This window comes from Passer domesticus, chromosome 5, assembly GCF_036417665.1.
Source record: "Passer domesticus isolate bPasDom1 chromosome 5, bPasDom1.hap1, whole genome shotgun sequence".
Classification (NCBI taxonomy): Eukaryota; Metazoa; Chordata; class Aves; order Passeriformes; family Passeridae; genus Passer; species Passer domesticus.
The window spans coordinates 48722374-48734616 of NC_087478.1; the positions used below are offsets into that span (position 1 = coordinate 48722374).

Genomic DNA, 12243 nt, shown 5'->3' on the forward strand with positions numbered 1-12243 from the left:
TCAGAAGCGGCTTTTAATGGCAAGGTTTTATATCAAATATGCAAAACTCTCGAGAAGGAGCATCCTGCTCGCCCAAGGCAGAGACGGTGAGGGCTGTACAAGCCCCGGGGTCTCCGCGCTGGGGCCAGCAGGGAGGGCGGGCAGGAGCCCTCACGGAGGGAGAGCCGCTGCCCCAGCGCCCGCTGCCCGCCTGCCCCAGAGCAGGGCACGGCTGCCGGCAGCAAGCCGGGCAAGGTAAAGTGCTCGGAGGAAAACCGTGTTAATTACAGCGCTGTGGTGCCAAAGCAGCCATTAGCAGTGCCCAGGGCGCCACACAGCGCTGGAGGCACCTGGGCGCTCCAAAGTACCTCCACACCGTACCGACATGGCTGGGAGGCACAGCCAGCCCCAGCATCCCGCGGGCCAAGACCCAGAACCAGCCTCTTGTTCACTTCTTCCTCCGGCTGTGCTGCTTCAGCTCCTCCAGCTCCTTCTCCATGAGGTGGGACTCGGCGGTGGTCTCAGAGAGCTGGAACGCACAGCAAACAACAGGAGGGAGTTAAAAGCTCGTGAGGCTTTTCCAGCTTCACAGCACAACCGAGATTTGCAGCCACAAGGCAGGTCCTGCGGGAGGCAATTTGTTCCTGTTGAGCAAGGGGAAAGCTGCCATGTCACGTTTCACTGAGATCGCCTGAAAAACCTGGAGAGCAGCTAGGGCTTCTGCTAAGTGTTCCAGCCACAAAGCCATTTTCCAGTTTTAAAACACATGAAGAGTAAGGAAATAAAATTTGTGTTTAGAGTGACATAAAGGCTATGTCACTTATTAACTGTGAATAGACGTATGTTCTATTTCCCTGAATGTCTCCAGATTTTAAGCATGAAAGCTGTGATCTTTGGGTATGGTTGAATTTCTGGAAATTCTGAATTTTACTGGAAATTCTTTCCTCCAGAGTTTTACACACAGGATAGATGTATCACCACTCCTGACAGCAGATGGAAGCTTTAATCTTCTGTGACCAGAAACAGTGGCTGTAACTCAGTTTCATAGTCAGGGCAGAGGACAGAGTGGCAAGAAAAATGCCATGTTCTGTGCAGAAAGGGAAACAGGAGACATGGCGCTTGCAGGGGCTTCTCTCTCCTCAGCCACAGTGTTCACAACAAGCTCTGATGTGGGGGGACCTTCCCCTCTTTTCACAGAGGGGATCAGGTTTACTCCCACAGTCACGTGGCCATTACAACAGGGTAAAGCATCAAGTGGGTGCACTGAGAACAGCCTTTTTCGGGGACCCAGCACCCTTTGCTTGGGTATCCCCACTGCTGTGGGCAGGCAGGAGGTGGGCAAAGGCTCACCATGTCCAGCAGGATGTCCACTTTCAGCCGAAGTAGGTTGTTCTCTTCCTCTAGCTGCTGGTTTCGTTTGCGCAAGCGCTGCAGTTCCCTGCGATCCCCCACGAAGCCTCCTGATTCTTGGAGGAAATAAGGAGGTCAGAATACAGACTGTCAGCCAACCGTGGCTGCTTCAGAGCAGAGCAAGCTGAGCTGCACTCTACCTGAAACCCAGTGGCCATTTTCGAACTTCAGGCTCTGGCCAGCGAGGTTCATTGAGGGGGTGCCGTACTCCAGGCCCAGCTCAACCTCACGGGTGGATCTATCCAGCTGCAGGGAGAAGACCACGCTCAGAGTTTCACAGAATTCCAGAGCCACCCCCTGCTCTCCCATTTCTCAGTGACTGGCATTCCAGTGGAAGATGCTGGTCCAAATGGCCCTGGAGCCTGGAACCCTACTTTGGTCACGTACTGCTGCAGTTGAGGACTGGTTCCTCTCACTGCCATCCCTGCACTTTCTCCCACCTACACACTCATCTCCCTGCACTTGGAGACCACTGGTGAGAAGTTTTCAGTGACAGTTCTGGACTGCAGGTGGGGTGATGATGATTCTTCCCTGAGCTATTCCATTTCTAGCGGCATGTACAGTCACAGTGATCAGGAATGGTGCTGCACTGCAGGAAGAAAGCAGCACAGTTGGAATAGTAGAATATACTGAGTTGGACAGAACCCACAAGGATCATTGAGTCCAGCTCCTGGCCCTGCAGAGAACCGTCCCCAAGAGCTGCATCAGGTGCCTGAGAATATTGTGCAAACACTTCCAGGCTTGGGAAGTCTGTTCCAGAGCCCAATCACCCTCTGGGTGAAGAACTTTTTCCTGCCGCAGGAGCAGCTGGGAGCCCTTGTAAGGACTATGGCACTCACAGCAGGAGCCACCCACCCCTGTCACCAAGACTCTGCTCCTGCAGCAAACCACAGGTGCTGGCACTCACCAGGTGCAGGTTGGACAGCGAGGCCCATTTCCTGGGGGGGGTCTTCTTGGGGCTGAAGGAGTTCCCAAAGAGAGGCATTGCACGCTGCTGGCCAGGCCTAAGGCGGGCTCCTGAAGGAGCAGGAGAGACACAACAGGTCTGAGCCCGTGGGCGGAGAGCAGCGCTGTTCTCCCCAGGCATGTTCTCCCCAGGCAGAGCCCCGCATTCTCTCCAGGGAGCTTCTCCCCAGGCAGAGCCCCCCAGCTCTCAGGCCAAGGAGCGATCCGGGGGGGTCCAGGCCGCCACCCCGCCACTGCCACCGGGCAGCACCGGCCCCGCACGGCCACGTCCCTCGCACCTCCAGCGCCACGTGGCCGAGCCGGGCGGGGACGGAGGACGACGGTGCGAGGTGTCACCCCCCGGGCCCGGCCCTCCCCGCCCCCGGCCGGTACCCCCGGCGCCGCGCGGGCCGGCACCTCCGGGGGGCACGGGCCGTACCACCCACGGGCACGCCGAGCAGCTGGAAGGGCAGCCCGCTGTGCCCGCACGGGCCACCACCGGGATGCTGCTTTGTTCTGCTCTCCCTCCCGGCATCTCACTGGCGAAAGCAGCGGGCTCGGCAAGAGCGGAGCCGACGAAGAATGCCCCCCAGCCCCCATCCCCCCCGCGCCGCAGTGGTAGGGTCAGCCCCGCGGTGCGGGGGCGGTTGGGCCGGGCTGTTCCATCGAGCTTCGCCTTAATTCCGGGGGGGGCCGCACCTCTCCGTCGGGCCGCGCCCGCTCCCGGCGCTCGTGTCCGCCGCCGGTGGGATCCGCCGCCGGTGGGATCCGCCGCGTGTCCCGGGAGCGGTTTGCGGCCGCCGCGTTGCCGTGGCGATGGGATCCGCGGCTCCGCTCCGCCTCCCGTGCTGGAGGGAGGCGGGGGCGGAGTGCCGGGCGCGGGCTTGGGGGTCGGCCTTGCTCCCGGGCTGCGCCAAACTCGGGCCGTGCTGACGGCGCTGTCCTTAACGCCTTCCCTAAAATGCTCGAATCGCCTGGGAGAGTGGTTAAAAATGTTTGTGGTAGGGATTGTTTGTTTATTTTTTCAGATAAATAACTAAACGCCATGAGGCAGAGAACCCTTCCTTGCTGGGAACGTTGGAGAAGAAGTGGAGGAGGTCTGGCATCCTGGACTGCTCGGGTTCAGGGGATGATGGGTGAGGAGCTGGAGAGAGCAGAGTGGTACAGAATCACAGAGCCAGTTCGGTTGGAAAAGATCTCTGAGATCATCAGGTCCTGTCTTTGGCCAAACACCACCACGTGGACATGACCGTGACACTGATGCCATGTCCAGTCTTTCCTCAAACACCTGCAGGGACGGTGACTCCACAGCAGCAGCTCCTCACACGCCTTCCTTTGAAGCATCCCAGCATCCTGATTTTTCTGTGCACGTTGCAAAGCCCTCCCTTTCAGCTCATGGTGGAATAAATTTAGATTCCTTGTGTTACTTGCTGGCTTGTGTTCCATGTGAGGTGGCAGTGGCAGTTGGTTTGGGTATTTTGAATGAATGGCATGGGTATGGAACACGTATCACCAGCACTTTTTATGTTACAGAGGCAAAATGCCACTCCTAAGCTATAAAATAATTCTCCAACATGTTAGAATAGCAATCTGAAGTTACTTGCTTCATTGTTAAAAAAGCTTATGTTGAGGACTTCCTGGGGCTTTCCTGAACAATTTTTGATTAATGATGTACTAAGATGCTGACTTTAGTTAAAAGGGAACAATAAAGACAAGGAGAAAAAAAAAAAAAAAAGTTAGGGGGCAGGCAGATAAAAGGAGAAGAAAAGAAGAGAATCACCTACATTTTGATTTAGTTTGTAAATGTATTAGTACTCCAGGAAAAAAAAAATCTAACAGACTTTCATTCCCAGAGTGCTTAATTGGTACCCTGCCTTAAGTGAACCAGAAAATTGCTCACTTGGAATGAGAACTGGAAAAATAGCACAGTTAAATCTGATGACTTGAGACGAGAAAAATTTCTGGTGCTGCTGTATTTTTTGGTAGTCCAGCTAACCAATATCTGGTAATTGCAGGACACATGCTATAAAAACAGTTGCTTTCAGACTCAGTACAGCAGAGTCTGTGCACTAGAAAGCAGTGATTTTTGCATTAAGAGAAGTGATTATAATGGGGTGGGGGGGGAAGTCAGCACCTTTAAAAGTGAAATAAAAACTTGCTGTTCAGAGCAGGGCCTTTGTGAAGTAGTTGTGGCTTCTATCACAATTTAATACCCACACATGTGTGCATATATTGGGTAAGAAAGATGAAAGGAAGGTCCAGACAAATGAGGGCAAGAAAAGCTGAGGGCATGTAGAATTACAATTTTGAAATGAGAACATAAAGGCAGCTCACCTAGGTGCTTATAAGAGCCAAGAACCATACAGAAGAGTGATGGATTTGGTTGGGGTGGTTTTTTCAGTAATGTTCAACTTCCTAGAAGAAACCTGTATGTTTCAGCACAGTTATTGCTTGAGTTCTCCTTGTGCTGAGCAGGATGAGTATTGAAATACACTGTCATTACTGTAAAACTAAACTGTCTCATGCACCTGGGGTCTCAGGGAGATTCCCTTACTGCCTCTTTCTGTGGAGCAGAGACTTGGAGAAAGCCAGGCAGCCCATCCCCACTGCCTTGGCACAGGAGGTGAATGCTTCTTTCTGTGCCTTGTTGCTGCACCCACGGTGAATAATTTAAAAAAAATGTCTCTGGGAATGGTGTCATAGTTAGTAGGGCTTGTCAACAAGAGTTCAGAAATCTTCTCCTGGAGACTAAGAGAAGGAGGTTCAGTGTCTTGGTTTCTGCTGTGATTTGCTTCAGGAATCTTTCTTCTTCAGTGTGGTTTGACGAAATTTAATTTCTCGCCAGACTTCATTTCCTTGAAAAATGCTGTGGAATTCCTCACTGCACCAACCTCCCAGGGTATTCTGGCAGCAGCTTTTCATTCATTGTTTCTCCACCTACATCAGGTAGGTACCGAGACAAGAACTGTTGCTGTTTCTAGCATTGTCTCTCAGTATATTGCAAATACATACATATACATACATTTAATATAGTTTGACATATGATTTTCAGCTATGTTAAGAGCATTATGGTGTAGTAGTGTGCACCCTTCTGTTCCTGTCACTCTGTGGGGAAAAGAACACCTAGCACACACTCTTTCTCCCAGGACAATAACTACAGAGACCACTTAGGAACTGCAAAAGCCCGTTAAATGGTGAAGGACCTGTATGTTACAGTGGTTGTGTAAGGAAGCTGCCTGTGCTCCCAGGAGGACATCTTTGACAACACTGGTGGAAGCTGAGAGATTGACAGGATGAAGATAGGGCTGCAGCACATGGCAGTGTGGAAATTTTGGAATAGACCCAAGCCGTTCTTGGTAGCCTAATTTGGAGCATCTTCTTCAGCTTTTTTGGCTCAAAAGTGATAGAGAATCTATAGCTTAGATGTTCTCAGAGCTGCTTTTAACTCCATAGTGTTTCTCTTTTTTTTTTTCATATACACTGGGGGATTATAATTGTTCTCTGTTATATCAATAATTACAGGGAAACCCCACTGACTGGTGAATTCAGTAGACTTACTCTAGGCTTGCTCTGAGCATTTATTTTAGTTGTTGTATTGAAAGTTGCTCCGTTGTCTGGTTGTTACGAATATATAGGATTTATAAAGCCTTACCTGGTGGGCTAAATGGTAACACCTGGTGGGCTAAATGAGACTGAGTTTAAAACCCTTTTTTGGCATATTGAAATTAATTCCCTGCCCAATTAAATTTTTCAGCATGAGGTAATTCTTGTTGCAGTTAAAGATGACCCTTCTTTTAGAATCCTAGATGTTAAATAGCTCACCTATATTTTGTTGGCAAAGCCGACACTTCTTTTTCTCTCTCTGTTTCTTTATTTCATTACAGCTAACTGGAGAGATAAAAGAACAGCCGTTTCACTGCTTTGTTAAGAAATGTGCTCTCCTCCTGCCTGACTGTCACAGATTCCACCACCAGGAGGCCCCTCATCCCAGTGCTTATAGCTAGGCAAAGAAAACACAAGGAGAGTGGAGCAACCCATTCACACAAAAGTAATCTGAAATTAATGCTTATCCTATAAATTGAGATTTTCAGAGTACTGTGCAAGCATCTATTAATTAATTATTGCAAGCATCCTAATATCCCACTATCATGGATGCCATGACCTTTGGAGATAATGGAGTGTCTGTCACAGGTGGTACCCTTCATTGAATATCTGAGTGATAGCCAGAAAAGTTCATGCCTCGGTCTTCTGGATGGATCTTAGTAACCTAAAAAATAATAAAATGCAGTAAAGCACAGGTTATATTTCTCATCCCTCATGTGTGTGCCCTCTATCAGCCAAGAAGTATGCCTTCACCTCCTTTGCCTCTGCCTTCTCTCTTTTAGCTATTTGCTTATTCACAGGTTCTTAATTCTCTTTCACTTTTCTCAGCTGGCTTTTACAGTGTCCTAAAAGTTCTAAATATCTGCACTAACACTCTTTCTGATTGTTCTATTTTGCTAACCAGACCTTTAAAGAAAGGAGGAAGGATAAATGTTTTTATCCTTATTTTTTTTACCAAATCACATATATTTTCCCTACTGGCTTTTCAAAGCTGCAGTCATTACCTTGACTGAAATGTAGACTTTGTTATTCAAAAGAACACTGTGTACGTGATCCCTTGACTAAAAAGAATGTAGAGTTGTCATTATTTTTCCTTAAACCCCATTTATTTTTCTCTTCACTGCTGAGTCAAGCCTTGTATATCTACTTCTGTACTTGTTTCCCCAGGTCATGTTTCAGTACGGATGAGTGCAAGACACAGCTTTGCAATGCAATTTCAGAATGGATGATAGGTGAGAACAGTTTTGCTCCTGTCAGGAAATGCAGCTAGCTCCTGCAAGTGTAAGTTACCCTCAGTTGCTAACGGAGTTACCCCTTGTCTTTCAAACTCAGTTCCTGCCCTCCTTCCCTGAATTCACATACATACAACATGTTTACATTTGTGTACTTTGGCCTCTCTAATGTGGACTAAAGTGGAAAACATGTATCCTCTGCTCTAAGAAGAAAAAAAATAAGGGTAAATGAAGGCGTGCATGAAATATGCAAAGTTCCCAGACCTCTGAGAAGGTTTTCCAATCATAGCTCACCATTCTGGCCACACTGTTCACTTGAAGGAGTTTACACAAATACACAGGCAGCTGAGCCACTCACATGCTCTGGAGAGAAGCCATTGCTTCCTGACAGAGTTTGCCACAAGGCTGTCCTTGGTGACTGGAAGACCAAAGGTTTAAAGAGCATATGCAGCCCACACAGCACTGAAAGCTTGTGTTAAGCTTTATTTCACTCTGTTCCTATTACCTGGCTACTCTTTGCTTGCTTCCACATCCGTATTTCATTATTTTCCTTGTCTCTTACTTTCACAGTCATCTGTTTCCATGGCTCACTTAAGATGTCCTTTCCAGGAAATGATGAAACTTAAGCCTCCAGTCTGTACATTCCTGATGAGCAGATTCAGGAAAAGGGAATACAGGGAAAGGGTCTCAAGCATCTCTCTGTGTGGGTTGGTGTTTGGTGCTGTTGTAACACTTCACCACTGGCAGCTGCTGGAGACAAGATGTTTGGCCTTTGTACTGCTCTGCTGTGTTGTTTATAAGCAAGAGCAAACAGGGCCTGGATTCTAAATTCCCTGCCAAGGTAGTTTCATCTCAGGCCTCAGAAGAGCATCAGCTGTGCTTTGCCTGTACAAACAAGCACACTTGTGTATCATGGACTGCATCCTGAGATTCTGTGAAGCTCAGTGTGTGTAACATGCTATGAAGGTGGGAAAGAAGTGCTGAGTATTCTTTCCTCTTCCATGTTCTTTCACCATTCCTTCTATACCTTCACTTAGCCACACTCCAAGAAGCTCCAAGAAGCTACACTGACTGGGACTACTCACAGTTGGATCCAGAATAATTCAAGATGAACAAACTGCTGTCATCAAAGAGAGAGTCATAAGGACACTGAGGTAAGCATTCTCCCTAGACCCTTCTATCCAAAATAAGAATTTTGTATCCAACCTGGGTGGTCTTTTTTCCCCCCAGGTCTTACTCTACACTAATTCTTGGTGTTAGGAAGGTATGCCTGTGGATGGCCTCTTATCAAATGCAAACATTGGAACTTATGTGGTCTTTAGACAATGTGGATTCTGCAACAACATGACAATGGACCGTGTGGCCCAGAAAGTCCTTTTGGGTATCTGCTGCCAGCTCCTATGCAGATGACATTGCTTTTCAGGCTTTTGAGGAATGCAGATGACAGCTCACCACTGGTCTGCACTACTCCAGGATGCCAATTTAGAACCCATTCCTATGAAACCTCTGAAAGCAAGGTACAGGAGTATTTACAGCATTAAATGTGAGATCTGATTGGTTTTGGTTTCCTGTTTTGTGTTGTTCCCTGGGGTAGCATGGGGTGCAAACATGAGACATGAACCAGGCAGAAGGTGATCTTGGTAGGTCAACAACTGTCATACAAGTAGCTGTACAGTGTCAAGCGTGTTCACCAGCACTAAAACTTATTGGTTCACAAGGGAAAGTGAATCCTGAAAGTATAAATTTTGAATTTGCATTAAATGCCCAAGCAAAATGAGCCATAACAGAGGGTGCTCTCTCTCCAAAACTGGTAAAATAAAACATAAGCTAAGTCTTGGATTCCAAACTTAGGAACTGTGTTTTTCATTCTGCCTTCCTTCCCCAGATTCCTTCAAGATGACAAGCAGTTCAGAGAAGACTGGTAAGACTGGTAGGAATGCAGGATAAAAATATACTCACAAATATGTGTGGCCAGTAATTGGATGTGTCACAGAAGCTCAGGTTTTCATCAAAAGTATTCATTGCTCTTAAGGAAACTTTCCTAGTCTGACCATCCAGAAGCCACTCTGTCAGTCACCCTGGGACTGAGGCCCTTTCTCAGTGGGCAGCTCCAGTGACCCAGTGGGTGCCTCACTTGACTCCCTACACCCCCCACAGTCAGACAGGTTTCCTTATTGGCTTGAGCCAGGATTTCCCTTAGAGTCTCAGACATCTGGATCCTTAAAATAATTTAACCATGGTGCAGCAAAAAAATAGCAGCTCAAGCTGGGTGCCTCCAAGAAGGGGCCCCAAAGAAAGCCCTGGGTTTTTATACCCTCCCAGTCTGTGTGTGACAAAGTCCTGGCTCTTCCTGCTGAGTCCTCGGCTCCTGCTGTGTCTCAGTGTCCGGTCACCTGGATGTGCCACAGGTCCTGTGCCCTCTCTTGTGCCAAGGGTCAGCACCAGTTCCTGGCCTCTTGCCTGGGGCTCTCGTGGCCCAGAGCCCAACCTGCAGCTGACACTGCAGCTGCACACCGAGCTACCAGCACTGAATGTGTTCCTCAACACTTTTCATCTTGTTACTACAACTCAAAAGGTTGACAGGTTGGGTTTGTTGGATTTTTGGTTGGTTTGTTTTTTTTTTTATCAATTTGTCGGATGACATGAAACAGGAGTTGTTCTGTAACCATTCAGACAGATTTGCTTGAAGTCCTCAGCAGGTGTTCTATCCCCTAATTTCAAACACTATGCCCACATTGCACTCTCTCTGCTGTTCAAGGATTCTTATTTGTTGCAGGTCACCATTCCCCAGGCAACACTCACTGTCTATATTGTACTCACTAGCCAAGATCCAAGATACAGCAGACATTTCCTTTAGGAAAGAAGCAAGGGAAGAACATGGTACAGGGAAAATGATACTTAACTTTGACTTACACACCAAGTGCTTAAATATTGTAAAGAATCTCATATTTTTAATGGGAGGGAAGGCATGTCATATTTAGAAACTGGTTCCCAGCTCACACATCTGTGTAATTTGATTCATTTTGGAAATAAAAGCAAATGAAAATATGAGTCTCTGAAGATTTAAATCTTGTCACTCTGAAAGAAAGGGAAATTGTTTTCATGGGTCAGCAGACAGGCTGTTCTCACAATTCATTCATTCATTTACAGTTGAAGTAATGTGCTATTTGAGTTCCAAGATTAAACAACTGGTAGTGATAACTTGTTGCCAGAGATCATGTTAAGGATGTCAAGCCTGTTGTAGAACATGGGAAAGCTTGTAATCGAAATTGGGACAGGTGAACCAGTGTGCAGTGGGCTGCAAAAAAGGACAATCTGCCAGTAAAAAATGGGGATTGCAGTATCCAAAAGAAATGTCCTAATTTAAATTTAAATGTCCAAATGCCCTCGGTAAGTAGTGACTCTTTCCAAAATGCTCCATAATAAGCACTTATTTTGCAGTCAATGGGAACTGCAGGTGCCCACCACTAAAATTTTACTTCTTATTTATGAGCCCCTGATTTAATTCCTGGTTTGATATCTTGAGACCTGAATAATCTGGATGGTGGAGTATAATGCAACAGCATGACCACTGTATCTAGGTAGAATGTAGCAAATTGCTTTCAAATGTCTAATAGAAAACCAAAATAGGAAATTTTGACATGTTTTTCATTAGTGTTTTAGGAAAAAGGAAAAATGCTTATTTGTCACACAAAAAAGGGAAAAGCTCTAAGCACAGGGAGCAAAGAGAGTACGGGAGAAGGATAAAAAGCAAGGGAAGGATATTTGGGCAAAGCAGCATAGAAGTATGAGCAGTGGAAGGAATGGTAGTGGTAAATGCACACAGGCTGCATTGAGTCAGAGGCTGGGAACACTGAACTGGATACAGAAGCCTGAGGATATTCCAAGCTAGTGTTCATAGAGTCAAACATTTATTTCACTACAAATGCTTCGGAGCTAAGATGAATTATATTGCTCTTAAATTGAAGTTAAGAACAATGCCTATATTGTTACACACTTTGGGGAATTTTCCTGTACTGTACATTGAAGCAGGGAGGGGAGGTGGGGTGAGAAGGAGTAGGTGATCAGTCACAAGTCTGTGTGCTCTGTTAAAATCCAGAGCCCTTGAAAACAAGCTGGCAGGAGAGCAAGCTATTCCCTTAGAGTCTGAAATTAGGCATAGTAAACATTTTCTTTTATATTTACTCATGCTGCCAATGACTTTTTTCAGTGTAACACACAATTTACTCAGTTTTCAACTTGCTGACTTCTACATATTTTTGTAATAAAAATTTGTGCTGCCACATGTCTGTCAACAAGTGGAAGCAAAATCTTTGGCTTCTCTTGACCAATCTGAATTGAGTTTGGTTTATTTTTTTCTTTTAATAGTCACTATTAGAGCAATGCTGGTGGAATCCAGGTCACTTTTTATTTTTTGGAATCCCTGTCCTTGTTTATGTTTAAGTACCATCCCAGTGATACTGCCATGCTGCCAGCCACATTCCTCTTGCCACGGGCAGGGCATTGCCATTACAGCATGTTAGAAAAAGCCCTTTGACTGGTGCTGCTTTGTCACCGTGGAGTGGCAAGGGGGAAACATATTTCACTAAGGAATAATTCAGGGAGTGGAATTTGGGAGAAATTAATTTGCTTATAAAACCGTCTTAGAAAAATACAGTAACCATGTGATGCTAGTGTCATTTTCTATCCAGGCTGGCAGACTGAAACACACAAGTGTGTTGTGACTTGTTAATTTTGTGAAAGCAGTTTATGGAGTCAATAAATCTTGAAGGAAGAAACATTCCAAACTTGTTTCTGTTGCAGACAGCTGACACGGTTGTGAGCTTTATGGAATAATTCCATCAGTTGCTTTTCACTAGATAAGGACATTCCCTGGTGTCATGGCTATTTTGCAAGACTACAATTGCTTTCTATGACCCTGAAATTTCTCCTGCCATTTCAACAGGAGAGGATGCTTTTATTCCTTTTCCCATGATGCAGCATGGTGCAGCTTACACTAGTGCTGCTGTATTTTGCCCTAGAGATATCTATGTTTAACTTGGGGACGGGCCAGACTTTTTAAAGGGAATGCATG

At 46.6% G+C, this 12243-nt stretch overlaps 1 protein-coding gene and 1 long non-coding RNA gene across 4 annotated transcripts; one reads left to right on the forward strand and one right to left on the reverse strand.

Annotated features, from left to right (window-relative positions):
• Nucleotides 1-11: 11 nt before the first annotated feature.
• CBY1 (chibby 1, beta catenin antagonist) lies at nt 12-3167 on the reverse strand. The gene is made up of 5 exons (XM_064420233.1): nt 3034-3167; nt 2297-2406; nt 1530-1635; nt 1330-1445; nt 12-508 (listed from the first exon to the last, which is right to left on the reverse strand). The coding sequence occupies exons 2-5, from the start codon at nt 2372-2374 to the stop codon at nt 428-430; spliced, it is 381 nt and encodes a 126-aa protein (XP_064276303.1). The 5' UTR covers nt 2375-2406; nt 3034-3167; the 3' UTR covers nt 12-427.
• LOC135300604 (uncharacterized) lies at nt 3143-9766 on the forward strand. 3 transcript variants are annotated; one of them, XR_010362413.1, is made up of 6 exons: nt 3143-5280; nt 6219-6382; nt 7105-7218; nt 8207-8323; nt 8400-8686; nt 9055-9766. It is a non-coding gene; the product is annotated as an uncharacterized LOC135300604 (long non-coding RNA). The 3 variants fall into 3 exon arrangements; XR_010362414.1 differs by having other exon boundaries at nt 3143-3829; nt 5180-5280; nt 7105-8323; XR_010362412.1 differs by having other exon boundaries at nt 7105-8323.
• Nucleotides 9767-12243: the final 2477 nt, after the last annotated feature.

Bases quoted from the DNA above. Each gene is read 5' to 3' on its own strand.
- CBY1 (XM_064420233.1), bottom strand. From the start codon at position 2,374: ATGCCTCTCTTTGGGAACTCCTTCAGCCCCAAGAAGACCCCCCCCAGG. The intron at 1,446-1,529 runs GTAGAGTGCAGC...ATTTCCTCCAAG, and splicing joins AAATGGCCACTGGGTTTCAG to AATCAGGAGGCTTCGTGGGG. The intron at 509-1,329 runs GTGAGCCTTTGC...TGTGCGTTCCAG, and splicing joins TGGACATCCTGCTGGACATG to CTCTCTGAGACCACCGCCGA.